Below are 18,589 nucleotides of genomic sequence, written 5' to 3'. Positions count from 1 at the left end.
GTCCAGTTGGACAGAGAAACTAGAAATTATCTCTCCCAAAATGGGATAAGGATACTACCACCAACATGGCTTCACGGCATGGAAGACTGTCACACTCCTGCACAGATTTTCTCTTCATTTCAATCCAACCAGGGAAGGGCACAGGTGCTGAAGAAAACCAGCATTTGGGGTCCAGCAGATACAGAAACCACACTGTACCCACCCTAGGTATACAAATCATCTCAACATTCAAATGTACAAGTAAACTAAAAAGAGTAGATTAAGACACAAAATCAACTTTTAAAGTAATATTCATCCCAACATCTTAGCAAACTTTAAGAGATGTGTTTAACCTATTTGTTGCTTTGTCTGGATCATTTCAAAGTGAAACCAACAATTAACATTTCTCTAAGTTTTCACTATCCTTAGTTGCAGCCTCTATATAGTGTGTGTTACTTTCTGTCTAAAAACATATACTCTTCTGTCCTGAAACACTGAAGAATCAGTATATGAAAGGAGTCTAAGTCTCTATTCAGGCTACAAATATCAGCAGTAACAGACAGTGGGAATCTCTAAAAAATGAGAAGATAATGTTGGATTATAAACTATAAATAAAAGAATGAGATTAAGTGCTAAATGAGTATGTTAAGAGTAGTCTATACAGTTAATACTATAAAATTATCTGATGTTAATTAACTAAAATATGGTATATTTATTAGTTCCAACTTTTCATCAAGGAAATTTTCAAACCCAGAGAAGCTGAAAGATTAGTACAAGGACCACTCATATATCCTCCACCTAGATTTAACAATTGTTGACATCTTCAGTTTTTGTTTTATCTGACTATGCATGCATGCAAATGTATGTATTTGTAAATATAAATACAGAGAGAAATAGGTAACATTTAAAAAACATCTGCAGATTATGGCACTTTAATCCTAAATATTTCAGCCTACTTCTTCTTGGAATAAAGATATCCTTATACCTAATGCAAAAGACATGACTAAAACAGCATCATATCCTTAAGACTCAACTGCCTAAAGAATATATTGCCACCACTTTCATATCAAGATTTTCAAAGAGCTGTAACTCCAAACAGCCTTCTCAGCTTCATCTCACCTAAGCCTCCTTCACATACTCTATCTTTCAATCAGAAAAATACTCAGTTCTACCATACACTTACGGTGGAATTGATTTCCCATCTGGGCATCTTGTTCTATCAGTCTGTATACTTTCTAGTTTCTCTATGCACAGAAATCCCTTCTTTAAGCTCCATGGTTAATGAAATATCATGCGAGAAGCCTTCTTGGTTCTTCAACAGTACCTTCTAGAATATAAAGTTAATCTCCTTGCTTTGCCATTTCCTATAATAGTGTAGTTTTGTAAACATTCCTTAATGCTTTCTAGGATAGAGGCCATTTCTTATTCATCAGTATATCGCTCATAGCAATTCCTGTAATTTGCAGAACACAGACAATAAATGATTGTCAAACTATAAGTTTTAGAACACCCCAAATTTTATATGTCAAGGAAAAGTTAAGCCATGAAAATAATTAAGTGTTTTATCACATCTTGATAATCCAACTCCTATTCTTAAAAACCAGATCATTTGCTGAGTGTACTAAAGTGTAACTAATGTAAGTAAAGCAATCTCTGAAAACCATATAATGTGCTTACCTTCTCATTATTGTAATAAGAAATGCTAAGGCCATCAAATTTCACCCATCTCTTCTGAAACATACGTTTTCTGCAAAACATATGAAATTATTGTTGTTGTACATTGAAGTAATATGAACAGGGATTTTAAATACATTTGTGATATAACTGTGTGAGTACATTCCTATGTGCTGTTAGAACAATAAGCTATGACAATGTACAATTCTGGCATGGTACATGGGGAAAATATGTACACTGCCACTTTCTTAATCAGTTGATATAGGTATTTAAATCCATGACACTGTTAACAGTGTTGACATCTACCTTATAAGGTTGAGTGCAAAACAAAGTTGGTCAGACATGCTATCATTGCACCCCACACTTCCCTTAATGGAGGTAATCTTTTAGTGAAGACAGTATAAAATTTTATCCCTCATTAAGCTTGAAACATTTATCTCATTTTACCATAATTTTTGCTTGGGATCATGAATAGTATTTTTTGCTGAAATAACAAAACTTTTGTCAACTGGGTTTGCATATGTTATCAAATAAGCTGAAATAAAAAATAATGAAACAATGGCCAAAAAAAAGAGGAAATAATGATCAAATAAGCTGTAAAAGCCCTTTCTAAATACCGGTTGCAGTCATCCAAAATCCTTTGAAACATAAACATTTTTGTTTGTTTGTTTACAGAATCTAATAAAAGGAAAATGCAGTTTAAAATGGTTACTGACAGGAGAAACAAAACAATGTAACTGCATGTTTCCTATTTAGGCATAAAAGACAAAAAGATGTTTTCTGACCACATAAGAGAAAAGTGAAGAACCACTGATACTTGGTTTTACTTTGTTTTGTTTCAGCCCCCTTACCTGAAGTCAGAGGATTCTAAAGGCTTTGATTATGTGAGTCCCTACCCAGCTCTTGGAGTGAACTGGCAATCAGGGTACTTTTAGCCCTTAACACAGATTATATATGAAAACGAACTTCCTGTTTTAAAAAGAAAGGCATTTCTAAACAAATTGGTCACACCCTGTCTACCCTTTCCTTTTGCAGTTTCTAACATATTTAAGGTAAGGAGGTGGTATAACTTTCTGTGGTTTTCAGAAGGCTTAAAGATAGAAAAAGAACTAGTGTGAAGAACTTGTCTTCCCAGCTGCTTCCTGAGCACCACACAGCTCTTACTAAAGTGAAATACAGTGAGCCTCTCACATGATTGTTAGCCCATTTATTCTGCTTAAGATAAAATTGGAGCAAATATGATCAAATAGAGAACAGCTGCAAGGGTTCATTAGAAGTGCATACATTTTCACATATAAGCATTGAATTAATTATGAATAAGAAATGTAAAGACCATAGATCATATAACCACAACTAACTACTCAGCTCTCTTTCCATCTTATTCCACCATCTTTCCACTTTTTTTAAAGTTAGTCTTGGTTTACAGTGAGTTTTTTTCAACATTGCAAAAGGCAACAGAGCCACAGACATCTAGTTTTTACTTCCTTTACCCAACCACGGGTTCTTCAAATTCCCAGCATTAAAAGTTAATAGTAAAGAAATATGAAGCAAACACAATAACTCTAACTTTGAACAAATCAATCACTTTTCACTCATTTCTTGTTGGTCTTTGTCATACTTAAGAGGCAAGTAAATAGCCAACCTCTCACACAATTTCAGCAGTGACTCAGTAAGTGAAGATTTTGGCTGGGCCCCCACCCACCTTACAGTGTGAATGGTAGTAAACTAGAGCTCAGCAGCACATATAATCTTCCATTTCAGAATCAACCTCTGCAGAGAAATAAAGGCCTTAGAACCTTCCATTACCCTTCTCCCTTTGCTGACTTCTCCTTATCTTCTAGAATTCTACCTAATCAATCTACAGACATCCCTTCCCAAGGACCCAGTCTAAAACAAATCACAAAGTTATTCCCTCTCAAAGCACACTCTCCTTTTCTTCATAACACTTAACACAATATTTAATTATATACATATATATGTATGTGTGTGTGTAATATATGTATATGTGTTTATATACACATATTTATATTTACCTGATTAATGTCTGTCTCCCACACCAACCCTTATGTTACAAGAACAAAGTCCAAGAATGTAACTTGTCCATTATACCGTAAGCAACTATCACTGAAACAAATACAGCACTAACAAAACAATCTGTTGAGTGAATGAGTGACATAATTAAACATAATCCCTTTCTCAGCAAGATGGCAAAATATTCTCAAATGACCAGCACTCAATAATTTATCAGCATCTTTTAAAAGAAAGGTTGGCAGAAGGCAGGAAGACTCCTAAAAACTCAGAATTAAATTCAGTGTTTCAAAACCTGCCAAAGCATAGAGTGAAAAAAGGTTCAAAACCTACTTTAATATGTTTTACTTAAGATTGTTAAATTGTAGCCACTTGGACTCATAAAGCTTTCTTAGAATTCCATCACCATCTGGACAGAGTTTGAGGTCTGAGGCATCATCTAGGAACTGAACATACACATTCACAGAAAAATGAGAAAGGGAGGAGGGAAAGCAGACAGCTTAGAGACCAAAGATGCCACCATCTGACTAGCTACATCTCTCTTTCCTCGGGCACTGCCTACAGAGGCCCAGGGCAGGTGACCCCAATATATGCCACCATGGCATACTGAATTGAAGCGACTGGAGAGGCAGGTGGTACAGGAGAAATATTCTGACCCTCTTCTGTCCCCCACTACCACTAGGAACCAGGACATAAATATCCCATACGAAATGCACCCTCCCTGCACCCAGAGGGGAGAAGGCTTCCTTACGACCAAAGAAGGGGAACTGAGAGCCTAGGAGACTACATAAACAAGTCCTGTTAGTTTACTACTAATTTACTACTCCAGCCCAAATACTGTTTATTTAGAATTCCTCCCAAACAGAAGTTCCCAAACCTGTCTCTTTGTCCTGTCAATTCCTCAGACATTTATTGTCTCTTCATCTAAAATGTATATAAACTGCCCGCCTGTCTTGGTCATTTCTTTTGGTCTTCATTTCCTTATTGGGCCTCTGTAAGTATGTAATAAAACTTTATGTCTTTTTCTCCTGTCAATCTCTCTCATGTCAATTTAGTTCCTAGCCCAACTCGAAGAACCTTGCAGGGGAGAACCTGCCAAACATATTTTATCTGTGGCTCTCTGAGCAAAGCCACAACCCAAACCTCAGCCTGTGACAGACTCAGCTTCTTAGGTCATCTCCCATTTCAGTGTTCCCAGCTACCACACAGCTACTAGATATGTTCAGGCACTTGGACTCAATATTTTTAAATATTATTAAATCTCTCCAATAACATATGGAGGGATAGGTAAAAAAGGACAAATCCCAGTCCACAGTGAAAGGGGCTGAGAGGCTACAGGGTGTAGCCGCTGAGAACAACCGGACCGCAGGTGGGCAGAGCTACTTTACAATCTGACCATTAATTTTACTTTCACCATCATTCACTCATCTGACCAACCATCAGATCTCTGGGTGCCTTCTGTGTGGACACCATCCTCTAGCCAGACTGTCTCCTACGTCTAGACTTTTTCTTGCCCGGTTGCCTTCTCAGATGCCATCTTCTCTGCTGGGAATGCTCACTGCCTGCTCCTGACATGGCTGGCTCTTTGCCCCAGAGATCTCAGCCTGAAAGTCAGTTACTCCAAGTAACTGTCCCCGACTACCACACAGTGCTTTCAGCGACCCTTGGTCTCTGGCTCCATTTGTATTCTTAATGAGATTTTTGTAATTATACGTTCCTTTTGCTTCAACCATCTCCTATGATAGATACTGAGATAATGTGAGTGTAGAAACCATTTCCAATTTATCAATGTAAAACCAGTGACTACCACGGTCCCTAGCTGTAGCTCCTCCTGGAGCAAATCGGAAGGGCAGGTTGGGAGAAACCATTTTTCTCTCTTGCAGTCACTTGACTTTGCTGGCCAGGCACGGCTCTGTCCATACCTCACAGCTAGCCATGCACTCTCTTTCCCCTGCCCACCCCTTTCAGCAAGAACTTCAGGGGCGGGTCCTTGGTGACTGGCATATCCCAAACCAATCACATACCAGGAAAGGTGGGAAGGAGAGAATGGCTGTTTTCTCTCCACTCCTTGTCCCAAATCAGCAGGGAGCTCTGCAGCACTAAGGCTAGGTGGGAGATTCTGGGAATTCTGCCATTTATCTCACACTAGCATATAAAATGTGCTTAATATTCAATGAATAAATGAATATATTTTTGATTGAAAAATGCTTACTCAAATTTGTAGTATTTATATATTTACATAATATATATATACATATACAATATACAGACATATGGAAAATGAGCACTACTAGAACACTTCACCCTTAATGTCACTTTTTTCCTTTTTTCAAATACTAAAGATCAGATTTTTTTATATGACAAAATAAAAGTTCTGTAAATCTACCTATTAGAGTCTACAGAAAACTTGAAAAATTCATCATTCATTTCATTGTAATTTTAAAGTTAAACATTTAAAAATATACTTCTTTAAAATATATATATATGTGATATGTTCTTACTTAAAAATACAAATTAAAGATGTTTCTAAAACTAAACATTGTTTAATCTATTTTGCATATTAAACATGTCAACATTCAATTAGCTGTTTTCTGCGTGTGTACTTCAATAATGAATTCTAATAACTGGTTAATTAAAGATCAGAACTTACACTCAGCTCTTTCTTACAAGAGTATTCCCCTTTTTAGCAAATGGAAACTTGGATTTCATACTGGTAAACCCTAAAAATTAAATCAAAATTTCAACTTACATAATAAAAGGATGAGCTTGATGTTTCTAAATGTCAAAGTATAATCTTAAATTAACAAATATTGATAAATATTAAATTCTTAAGAATTATTTTGTGCAAGAGCTGAATATTTCTGTCATGTATTTATAAAAGTCTATTAGATACCTAGCAACTAATTCCACTGGAATTACGTAAAACTAAGCTACATATAACTAGAGGTTGCTAAAGTACTTTAAATATTTTATCTGGTGTAAGTTATGCCTTTCCCTTAAATTTCTCTTAACAGTTTAATTTGTTTAGCAAATGTTCAAGAAAAAAAGACAAAGTACAAAAATACAATGTCTCTCTAGCCTGTGTTCCTAATATCACATGACACAAATTAGATCTGAAATACTGGTGAATTATTACACAGAGATTTTAAAGCCTCAATAAAGAATTTATTTGGCTCAATAATCTTGGTAATAAAAATGACACATAATGCTTTGTTCTAGGCACTACTATATAAGGCCTATACAAACATTAATTCACTTATTCCTCTAAACAACCATATAATATTATTATTTCCATTTTACAGATGAAGCACAAAGACACTTGTAGGTTAAATACCTTGCCAGAGTTACACAACTAGTAAAGAACATATTTAGGAGTCCAACTTAGGCAGGTCTGGTTCCAAAGTCTTGACCCCTATGCCAGAGACTATTACATTTTATAGCAAGGAAGTCTGGAAATCCCTTCAGGCAGTGGAAACATTTGACCTCTACCCATTTTATATGTGAGTTCAATTCTGCCAAGTCCTTCAGATTTCCTTCAGGATAATAGGAAAAGCAGACATGAAATATACTAGCCCAGGTTTTATCCTCTTTTGATTTTAGAGTTCTGAAGGGAAATATGTGAGAACCTTTTTTAGAATAATTTATAAGACTTGTGCAGTGTTATTGAATGGATTTCTATAAATTCTTCCCTTAAGCTCAGGTAGGGCAGGTGGTGTAAAGTTTCAACTGTTTTCATAAATACAGCTTCAACACCTGGCATCAGTTTGTGCTGTCTCAAAACTGTATGTCTTAAAAATTCTTTTTTAACAACAGTGTATATACAATGAAATCTATATTTATGAAGTACTCATTAAGAGGTACTCTTGTTTAATATCATTTCTAAATGCCAGAAGTTTTTGGTTTTATTTTTTTAAGACTACATCTTTTAGCTAAAAAAAAATTGAACATAATAACCAATGATATTAATCTGAAGAGGCAGAGGCTGATAAATTGTCACCTTTAAATATCACACAACTGGAATGAAACTTCAAAGGCACTAAGTCAAATTTATGACTTTTATTCACATATATGCTTCCTATTTTGTTTTCTATTTGCCCATTTTTATAAAACTGAAATTTTATTATTTCCACACCTTAACACCTTAGTCAACACTTAACCCACACTGCCAAAAATGTCTTTTCTTGACATTTCTTTGTGATCCCAAATTCTTCAAAAACAAAAGACCCTCTGCTTTAGGGCTGAGAGGTGCCGCTTTGGACACCTTTGCTCCGCAGTGACTGGCTCATGGCTTGTGATGGGGACTTTGCATTTGTCCGATATGGCAGTGCCCAGTGGCAGTGCGAACTGTGAGGAGTTCACCAAGTTCCAGGAATTACACTTAAGGTGATGAGGATGACTGATAACAGAATAGTACATGAATTAAACACTATGGTTCCAACAGCTTCCTTTGCAGGGAAAATTGATGCTAGACAATCTGTAAACAACTTTGAGTCTTTGATGGCGACTCAATCCAGTAGGGACAGAGTCAAAAAAACTGTATACCTCAGAACTCATCAGTAGTAAAACACCTCCGAGAATAGAGAGAAGAGAATTTGGATGCTTTGTTGTTATTAAAACAACTGAGAAAAGAACAAAGTTGGAATGGGTGCAGTCAGAACTGAATGTTGAACAAGTGGTAAATGACAGGAGCTGGAAGGTATTTAATGAACACTGCCGAATTCACTTCAAGCCTCCAAAGAATGAATAAAAAGATATATATTTTTTAAAAGGACCAGGACATCTCGTAAGAGCTAGCATGACAGACATCAACAAGGCGTGTTCCCTAGGATGATTTCTGAGCCAAAAGTCCAAGATCTTTTGTTGATTTCAGCCCTACTTAGCCAAGACCTCAAATATAGATAATTCTGATAATTATGGAGAAATCAACTGCTATTTTATACTCATTAAAAATAGTAATAATAATAACAGAAGGGGTGCCAAGGTGCTAACTGTACAGCAGGCCTGGGAAACAAGCAACCCAAACTAAATGTGCTTTCTTAGGAAGCTGTAGGATGATGAAACTGATACATGTAATTTTTTGGTTACCTCACAGATTTTTTAGTTCTGAGGAAGAATTTGGAGATGAATGAATAAGTATATAAAAACTAATAAAAAAATGGAAACTAAAGGTTGCAAATAAAAGAATTTAATCATAAAATGCTACATATTTCAATTTGAGTAGTATTTACTAAGTCATAAGAGCATAAAACCAGGTACAGATATAACCTGAATATTTTATGCAACTAGTTAAAAGGATGATAGGAACGATGTGTATGTCAAAAGAGGAGCTGGGAGGGTGGCACAGTGATAAAAGTGAATAAACATTATATTCCATGGTTGTACCTCAATAGTTAATTACTAACACTGAAGAGTCAAAGTCGGTATAAAAATATTAAGATATACAAAGAAAATCCTAAGTGCATTGAAAGTGGCTCCCTCTTGTGATGAAGAGAGAAGGGATAAAAAGTTGCTAATTTTCTCAATAAGTCTTGTAGAACTGACACTTTAAAACTATGTGCTTTTATAATCACTGAAACACATCGTTTTGAGTTTCATGTGAACTCATGATTTCTTTACCTTATGTTTGCCAGGGTCAGCAATGACTAAAACTCACTTTAAGCAACACTATCAAAGGTCACCTGAAATAAAGCGAAGCTCTTTTGAAGACAAAGAGAACTGAGGTTTACAGAGCCCCAGTAAAGTGTCAAGCCCATCGTTACCTAATTTTCCAACTTATCCCACAGAGGATATCTTGACCTCACACCTTTATGTAGGAAATGGAGGTTCTGAGACATTGAGTTACACAGCAAATAAGCAATAGCTTCACAATTTTAACTTCAGTTTGTCTTTTCCAACACCCTCGTTCATTTCTCTACAACTAGACTGACTGAATGAAATTAGCCATGTTGTTTTAATAAACATTAAAACTTGGAAAAATTTTTCCTTTAACTACAAAATACTGAAGTTTTTATTTGCTTGGCACAACCTTCCCAAGTGATGTGTGATTTGAGAAGCAGTTAGCTAATTTGCCAGTATAAAAAGATACTTTTGTATCAGAGATTTAAGATTCAATTTTAAGTTCAACAAGGTGACTGATACACAATAACCCTATTCAGATAAAGACTTGTCAGCTTCCTACTACATTTGCTTTTCACTGAAAAACCAACCACAAGACTTCATTCCCAGGAGACTTGCACTCACACACCTGTCTACCAGGGTGGGGAATGGCTCTGCTACACCAGCCCTGGAAACTCTGGGCACTGACTGGGAAATTAGTCATGCAAAGGGGCCCCAACAGGATAAGATCTCAACTCCCACTAAGCTTCTGGCTTTTGGGTGATCTGACTCCCAACCACTGTCTGGGGTTTGACCTGAATATGCTTTGCTCAACTTGAATGTACAATTCACTGGTAGTTTCTCCTTGCTGGTCCTAGAGCCCAACTTTGCATCTTCTATAAAATAACATCCACCGACCCCAGCTCATAGACTTTAGTACCTCTAGGTATCACCTATAGCAGTGCCTTTCACTCTCTGTAGCCAGAAATCTATTTGCCCTATTAACACTGGTTAAAATCTTATCCATCAAAGGCCAACTGAATTGCTACTTTTCCCTCTAGAAGGTCTTTAAAGGAATGTTTTCTCAATCCCACTGTTACCTCACAATTCTGTACTCTGTGGATCTTTCTGCATCAATTGTTACAGTCTGTCTTTTGTTTTGATTTTTCCTTCATTTTTCTTCTATCCTAAATGGCAGATACAAGAACACACACATCTTGGAAAAAATATAGTGGAGTAGGAAGGCAAGGCAGAAACCTCCTCCCACACACACACACCAAGGAAGCAAGACAGGCAAAACAACTAAATCTAAAAATGACCTGAAGACTGCAAAACAGACTACATACACCTGGTTAAGAAAAGACCACATATAGAGGGTAAAGTGGCAGGGCCACAGTTGATCATAACCCAAAGCCCTTCTCCCATCCACACCAGAGGTGGGAGGAAGAGGAACAAAATGGGGCAGAGATAGGCACTCAGGAATTTTGCACACCTCACTCTGGAGATCTGCTCTGGGAACACGAGTCCACATTGCACTGGCATGGACAAAATCAAAGTTCCTATGGCCAGGATTCTCAACTGACCCTGCTCTGCTTGCTCATTACATATGTGTGGGCAATACATTGTTATTGACTCTTCTCTATATAAAGAGCTCTACCGAGTGCTCAGGCTGCATGGCTGCAGGAGAGCAGAGGCTGGAGTGGGGGCAGCAATGAGGACAGAGACTGAGACAGCTGTAGGGGCAGAGAGGCCCAGAGGCAGAGACTGGCTTGCTGCATGCAGACTTGCTCTGAGGTGGATGGGATTCTAGTGTTGACATGACACTGTGGGAATAAAGTTGGGCATAAACCCTTCTTCAAGATCATTCCACTGTCATTATTTGGTCTCACCAAATTTAGAGTGAACTTGCCTGGGGCTGAAACCCACTGGCAAGACAATTTGGTTCTGGTAATTACTGGGGCTGGACACCAGGGACAGTTGGAACATTCTAAGATGCTAGAACTTCAGCCACTTACAGAGGACAGGCATGCTCCACTGGTCTACTGAGGCCAAAAACAGAGGCAGCAGTTTAAAAGATTTGCCAGCAGCAGAAGCAGTGTCAGAAGGGTGAGGGTTAGAAGGAGAAAAGACAGGTGGATGATGAATTCCCAGCCCTCCCTCAGCACAACAGTTTGGGCATTCAAGGGAGCCCCAAACACTCCATCCCCTTCACTGGTGGGTCAGTCCCATGTGCATCCCTGCACACCACAGGCGCACCAGCTCACTTGATCCAGCAGTGTCAGACACTGCTGCCTGGGAGGCAGGAGGTGGCTGTCCCAGCTTTTCAAGCCCTGTCTCAGCATGGCTGAGAGGCTCCTGCAGGAGCCATTCCCAGAGGTCCTTCCTCTCCACAGGCAGCCAAGCTAGGTGCCATCCTGGAGAATGCTACTGCCACAACCACACCATTAACCCAACAGCCCTGCCATCCATCACCCCAGGAAAGACAGAGGGAAGCCCTGCCTACAACAATCCCAGCAGAAGCTACTGCTCTGATCACAAAGGGCCTGCTGAGGCAAAATGCAGAACTCAGTGGACTGAGATAAACCACAACTGGCTGGCAGACAGAAAGGCAGCCCTGCCTTTTGCCCATCAAGAACAATTGGGGCTCCACAGTAAAGGAGAACCAGGCACTGGAGAGTAAAGAATCTTGAGCTTCTGGGCACCACAGGATGCCTCCTTCATAAAGCTATCATTACTCTATAGTTCAGGAAGCATAGCAGAGCCATCTAATACAAAAGAAGAAACACAGAAACCTTGACAAAATGACGAGACAGAGGCATATTTTCCAAACAAAACTACATGATAAGACAGCAGAAAGAAGGCTAAATGAAACAAAGACCACCAAGCTTCTTGATACAGATTTCAAAGTAACAGTCATAAATATACTCACTGATCTGCAGAAAAGTAATGAAGATCTCAGGGAGGACTTCAACAAAGAGATAGAATAGTTGAAAAAGAGCCACTCAGAGCTTAAATATACAGTAACTGAATTAAAATATACAATGGAAGGAATGAATAATTGATGCAAGTAGAGGAGACAATCAATGAGATGGAAATTAGACATCAGGCAGGAAAACAATGAAGCTGAGGAACAGAGAGGTAAAGAATCTCTAGGAATGAAAGAATGCTAAGACCTAGAAAGAATGCTAAGACGGAAGGAAATAGACACTCATGTTATGGAAGCACAGAGAGCTCCTAACAAAAGGAACCCCTGGAAGACAACAACAATATGTATAATAATTAAAATGGCAAAGTTTAAGGATAAGGAGAGAGTATTGAAAGCAGCCAGAAAAAGAAAAAGGATTACTTATAAGGGAAACCCCAACAGGCTATCATCAGATTTCTCAGCAGAAACTTTATAGGCCAAAAGGGAGTGAAATGACATATTTAATGTACTGAAACAGAAGGACCTCCAAGAATCCTCATCTGGAAAGATTATCATTTAAATATGAAGCAAACAATTTCCAGATAAACAAAAGTTGATGTAATTCACCACCACTGAGCCAGCCTTACAGGGTATGTTAAAGAGACTGCTATAGATGGAAATGTCCCTAGGGCTAAATAGCTTTCACCAGAGAAAATAAACCCAAAGTAAAGATAGTAGACTGATTAATTACCAAGCAAGCACGAAACTAAAACTACACAAAAGAAGCAAAATCAGCCACACATAGTATAAGTCAAGGAATATACAAAAAGTGCAGATTATGACATCTAATACAGAAAGTCTGGATGAGGAGGAGGAAGAAGAAAAACAGGAGTATCTTTTGTTTAGACTGTGCCTGAAACAGAGTAATCAGAAATTTTAGATAGATTGTTATATAGTAAGGAAGCTATCCTTGAACTCTTGGTAACCACAAAACTAAAGCCTACAATAGGTACACACACACACACACAAAAAAAAAAACTTTTAAAGGAAGTTCATTCACAACATTAAAAAAAAACTATCAAATAACAAGAGTATAAGAGGAAGAAAGGAACAGAGAGGAGCTACAAAAACATCCAGAAAACAATTAATAAAATGGCACTAAGTACATATCTATCAATAATCACCTTAAATTAAATGAACTGAATGCACTAATCAAAAGACAGAGAGTGGCAGAATGGATAAAAAAACAAGACCTATCTATATGCTGCCTATAAGAGACCCATTTCAGACCCAAAGACATATACAGACTAAAAGTGAAGGGATCAAAAAAGATATTACATGCAAGTAATAAGGAGAAAAAATCAGGAGTAGCAGTACTTCCATCAGACAAAATAGACTTTGAAACAAAGTAACGAGACAAAGAAGGACATTACAATGATAAAGGGGTCAGTCCAACAATTGAATATAACCGTTATGAATATCTAGCAACCAATATAGGGGCACCTAAATCTGTAAAACAAATGCTAACAGAATTAAAAGGGGGGATAGATTACAGCTCATTCATTGTAGGTGACTTTAATACAGCACTCACATCAACAGACATCAACCAGACAGAAAATAAATAAGGAAACAGAGGCTCTCAATAACACATTAGATCAGATGGACTTAACAGATATCTACAGAACATTCATCCCAAAGCAGCAGGATACATAATTTTTCTCAAGTGTACACAGATCATTCTCCAGAATAGATCACATACTAGGATACAAAAGGTACTTCAATAAATTCAAAAAGATTGAAATAGTATCAGCAACTTCCCAAGCCAAAATGGTTGAAACCAGAAATAAATTACACAAAGAAAACTAAAAAACCTGCAAACACATGGTGGCTAAAGAAGATGTTTCTAAATAATCAATGGATCAATGAACAAATTAAAACAAATCAAGCTATAGAAAGAGACAAATGAAAACAAAAATACAAAAGTCCAATATTTTTGGGACATCTCAAAAGCGGTTCTAAGAGGGAAGTACATAGCATTACAGGCCTACCTCAAGAAACAAGAACAATCCAAATAAACAGTCTAATCTGACAACTAAAGAAAATGGAAAATGAAGAAACAATGAAACCTAAAGTTAGCAGAAGGAGGGATATAATAAAGATCAGAGGAGAAACAAATAAATAAAGAATAAAGTAGACAAAAATCAACAAAACCAAGACCTAGATCTTTGAGAAAATAAACAGAATAGACAAACCCCTAGCCAGACTTATTAAGAAAAAAAGAGATCATACAAAGAAACAAAATAAGAAATGAAAAAGCAATAGTCACAACAGATACCACAGAAATACAAAAAAAAATCAATAGAAAATTCTATGAAATATTATATGTGAATAAATTGGATAAACCTAGAAAAAAATGGACAAATTCCTAGGAAAATTTATAATTCTAAAATTCTAAAAGCTTCCAAGACAGATCTAGGAAGACACCGAAAATTACGAATTGAACAGACCATTTACCAGCAGCAAAATTCAATTGGTAATCAAAAAAACTCCCAAGAAACAAACTGGAGTTCCAGATGGCTTCACAGCTGAATTCTATCAAACATTTAAAGAAGAGCTAATACCCATTCTTCTTAAAGTATTCAAAAAGAAGAAAAGGAAGGAATACAATACTTCCAAACTCATTCTAAAAGGCATCACTCTGATACCGAAAAGACACTACAAAAAATAAAAATTACAGACCAATATTCCTCATGAACATAGATGCAAAAATCCTCAACAAAATACTAACAAACTGAATTCAAAAATACACCAAAAGGATTATCCATGAAGACCAAGTGAGATTTATTCCAGGGATGCAAGGATGGTGTAATATTCATAAATCAAAGTCATACACCAAATTAACAAAAAGAAGGATAAAAACCACATGATCTTCTCAATAGATGCTGAAAAAGAATGAAAAAATTCAGCATCCATTCACGGTAAAAACTCTCAACAAAATGGATATAGAGGGTATGTACCTCAATATAATAAAGACTATATATGGAAATCCCAGAGTAACATCATCCTCAAAGGCAAAAAACTGAAAGCTTTTCTTTCCTCTAAGATCAGGAACAAACCAAGGATGTCCACTCTCAGCACTTTTATTTAATATAGTACTGGAGGTCTTAGCCACAGCAGATAAAATAGGTAAAAGGCATCCAAGATGATAAGGAAGAAGTTAAACTGTAACTATTTGCAAATGACATGATATTATACACAGACAATCCCAAAGACTCCACCATAAAATTATTAGAACAAGTAACTGGATTCAGCAAAGCTACAAGATACAAAGTTAATAAACAGAAATTTGTTGAATTCCTATATACTAACAACCAACTGAAAAAGAGAAATCAGGATAACAATTCCATTTACAATTGCATCAAAAAGAATAAAATACCTAGGAATAGACCTAATGAAGGAGGTGAAAGTCCTGCACTCTGAAAACTAAGACACTCATGGGAGAAATTAAAGAAGACATAAATAAATGGAAATATATTCTGTACTCACGAATAGAAAGAATTAGTATTGTCAAAATGGCCATCCTGCCCAAAGCAATTTACAAGTTTAATGTAATGCCTATCAAAATACCAACAGCGTTTTTCAATGAACTAGAACAAGTAATTCTAAAATTCATATGGAAGCACAAAAGACCCCAAATAGCCAAAGCCATCCTGACAATAAAGAACAAAGCTGAGGGTATTATGTTCCCTGACTTCAGGCTACACTACAAAGCTATGGTAATCAAAACAGTATGGTACTGGCAGAAGAACAGACCCATAGATCAATGGAATGGAATGGGGGCCTAATTATAAACCCACACATAAATGGTCAATTAATATATAAGAAAGAAGTCAAATTATACAATGGGGAAAAGACACCCTCTTCAATTACTGGTGTTGGGAAAACTAAACAGCTACATTCAAGAGAATGATACTGGATTACAGTCTAACCCCATATACAAAAGTGAATTTCGAAATGGATCAAAACCTGAATGTAAGACATGAAACCATAAAACTTTTAGAAGAAAACATAGGCAAAAATCTCTTGAACATAAGCATGAGCAATTTTTTCCTGGTCATATCTCCTTGGGAAAAGGAAATAAAAAATGAAGTGGGACTACATCAAACAAAAAAGCAAAGGACTCCATCAGCAGAACAAAAAGACACCTACAGTACAGGAGAATATATTTGTAAATGATTTATCCAATAAGGGGTTAACATACAAAATTATATACAAAGAACTCATATACCTCAACACCAAAATAACAACCCTATTAAAAAAATGGGCAGAGGACCTGAACAGACATTTCTCCAGGGAAGAAATATAGATGGCCAACAGTCACATGAAAAGATGTTCCACATTGCTAATCATCAAGGAAATGCCAATCAAAACCACAATGAGATATCACCTCATACCAGTCAGAATGGCTATTATTCAAAAGACAGGCAATAAGTGTTGGCAAGGATGTGGAGAAATGGGAACCCTCCTACACTGTTGGTAGGAGTATCAATTATGCAGCCCTTGTGGAAAGCAGGTTCCTCAAAAAACTAAAAATACAAATACTATTTGACCCAGTAATTCTACTTCTAGGCATTTACCCAAATAAAACAAAATCCTTGATTCAAAAAGGTATGCACCCCTATGTTTATTGCCACATTATTTACAACAGCCAAGCTATGGAAGCAACCTAAGTGTCCATCAGTAGATGAGTGGATAAAGAAGATGTGGTGCATATACACAATGAAATATTATTTAGCCATAAAAAAAGAAATCCTACCATTTGCAACAACATGGATGAACCCAGAGGATATTTCACTAAGTGAAATAAACTAGGCAGTGAAAGACAAATATTGCATGATTTCACTTATTTGTGGACTCAAAAACAAAATGAAAAAAATATCAGTAGACTCATAGACACTGAGAAGTGACTGATGGTTCCTTTGGGGAAGGACTGGGGTGAACTGTGGGGGAGAAAGGTATGAAGAGACACAAAAATTCTGAATCATAATATAAGTTGGTCATGGGAATAGTAGTACAGCATGGAGAATATAACCAGTGATTCTATAACAGCTTCCTATGTTGACAGATAGTAACTGTTGGGGCGAGGATTTAATAGTAAGGGTAACTGTGGCACCACTGTGTTGCATACTTGAAGCCAATATAAGAATGTATATCAATGATACTTCAGTAAGAAAAACACACACACTCATCTTGCTTGTCTTTGTATTTCTCCAGAAATTCTTAAGCATATTAACGTTCAAGTTGCTGAGTTAGCCTCAAATGTTTAGCTTCTGCCATCCCTGGCTCACATTACCACACAATGCTTCTCATGGTTAAAAAATTAATAATAACGTTTTAAAAAAATGAGTAATTTAGCTGAGTAAGTAATAAAGTCCTAAAACATCTTGTCAGGTAAAATATGAATTCACTGCAGTTTTTATAAATATGCTCCATGAGCACACAAACATCTGTAGAATATTAACAAGTTAAAGAAGTCAAAAGGGTTTTTCCCTGTTGCAGATATTCTTGGGTATTTCAATATGTGCATCTCCTAGAGGGGTACAGCACATTCACACATTTGGTTTTCTTTACAGCAACTCACAGGACTCTTGCTCTGAGTTACATATTTGGGAAATGCTGGAATAAATTATATCCAGTCCTCTATATTTAGATTTGCTGAAAAGCTTGAGCTTATTAGTAACAGCTAGGAAAGAGGAGGAGGAGAGACTTGTTTTTCGATCTCAAAACGCAGTGGATTTGTTAAAGCAATGACATTTATTAAGTTTTTAATCTGCCTGACCTATTTGAAACACTAATAATAGATACAAGTTCAACATTTTATCAAGTTTCATCCATACAATTTTTCAAACTGATAGTATCAGACTACATTATATTTCAATCATTCAAATATTTAAATAAGTTTTCACACTTTAAGCTCAACTGGAAGTGTTTCAATATTTCTTTACTTGCAAGATGTTACACAATTATTTTCTTACTAAATATTGGGCAGTTTTCATACACTGTGCATTGATTCAAAACTGGTATTTCCATTTCAAAAGCAAATAGACCATCATGTGAATCAAATCCAGATCATGAATTTGATTATTTTGTTTAATGTCACTCATGACTGAGGAAGGTTGCTATTTGGAGAAGGATAACTGAGAGTGGCTATTTGTTTTTGAGCAGTGCTTTGACAATATGTGTAAGTATCTTTAGGTGGGAAACAGAATTATAAAAAGAACACAGAGTCACTGCTCTGTTAATGTACTCCAGAACTGCCAATGGTAACTGCAGATTTTCAGCTAAAACAGTGTCTATATATTTTTCCTATAAAGAAAAAAACAGCTGTTTCAGAAAAATTAGAAGAAA

At 36.5% G+C, this 18,589-nt stretch overlaps 1 protein-coding gene and 1 pseudogene across 6 annotated transcripts in view; one reads left to right on the top strand and one right to left on the bottom strand.

Moving 5' to 3' along the window:
• The window catches only part of ARAP2 (ArfGAP with RhoGAP domain, ankyrin repeat and PH domain 2), a 175,964-nt gene that overhangs the window by 120,620 nt on the left and 36,755 nt on the right, over positions 1-18,589 (bottom strand). For all 6 annotated transcript variants that reach the window (XM_073237750.1, XM_073237753.1, XM_073237752.1 and 3 more), the window contains exon 7: positions 1,657-1,726. In XM_073237750.1, coding sequence (XP_073093851.1) covers positions 1,657-1,726 — 70 coding nt within the window. The remainder of the gene's footprint in view (positions 1-1,656; positions 1,727-18,589) is intronic.
• Positions 6,208-18,531, top strand: LOC140849641 (protein MIX23 pseudogene; annotated as a pseudogene).

This window comes from Manis javanica, chromosome 5 (assembly GCF_040802235.1).
Source record: "Manis javanica isolate MJ-LG chromosome 5, MJ_LKY, whole genome shotgun sequence".
Classification (NCBI taxonomy): domain Eukaryota; kingdom Metazoa; phylum Chordata; class Mammalia; order Pholidota; family Manidae; genus Manis; species Manis javanica.
Note: the sequence above shows the minus strand (reverse complement) of the source record. Positions and strands in the feature narration are given on the sequence as shown.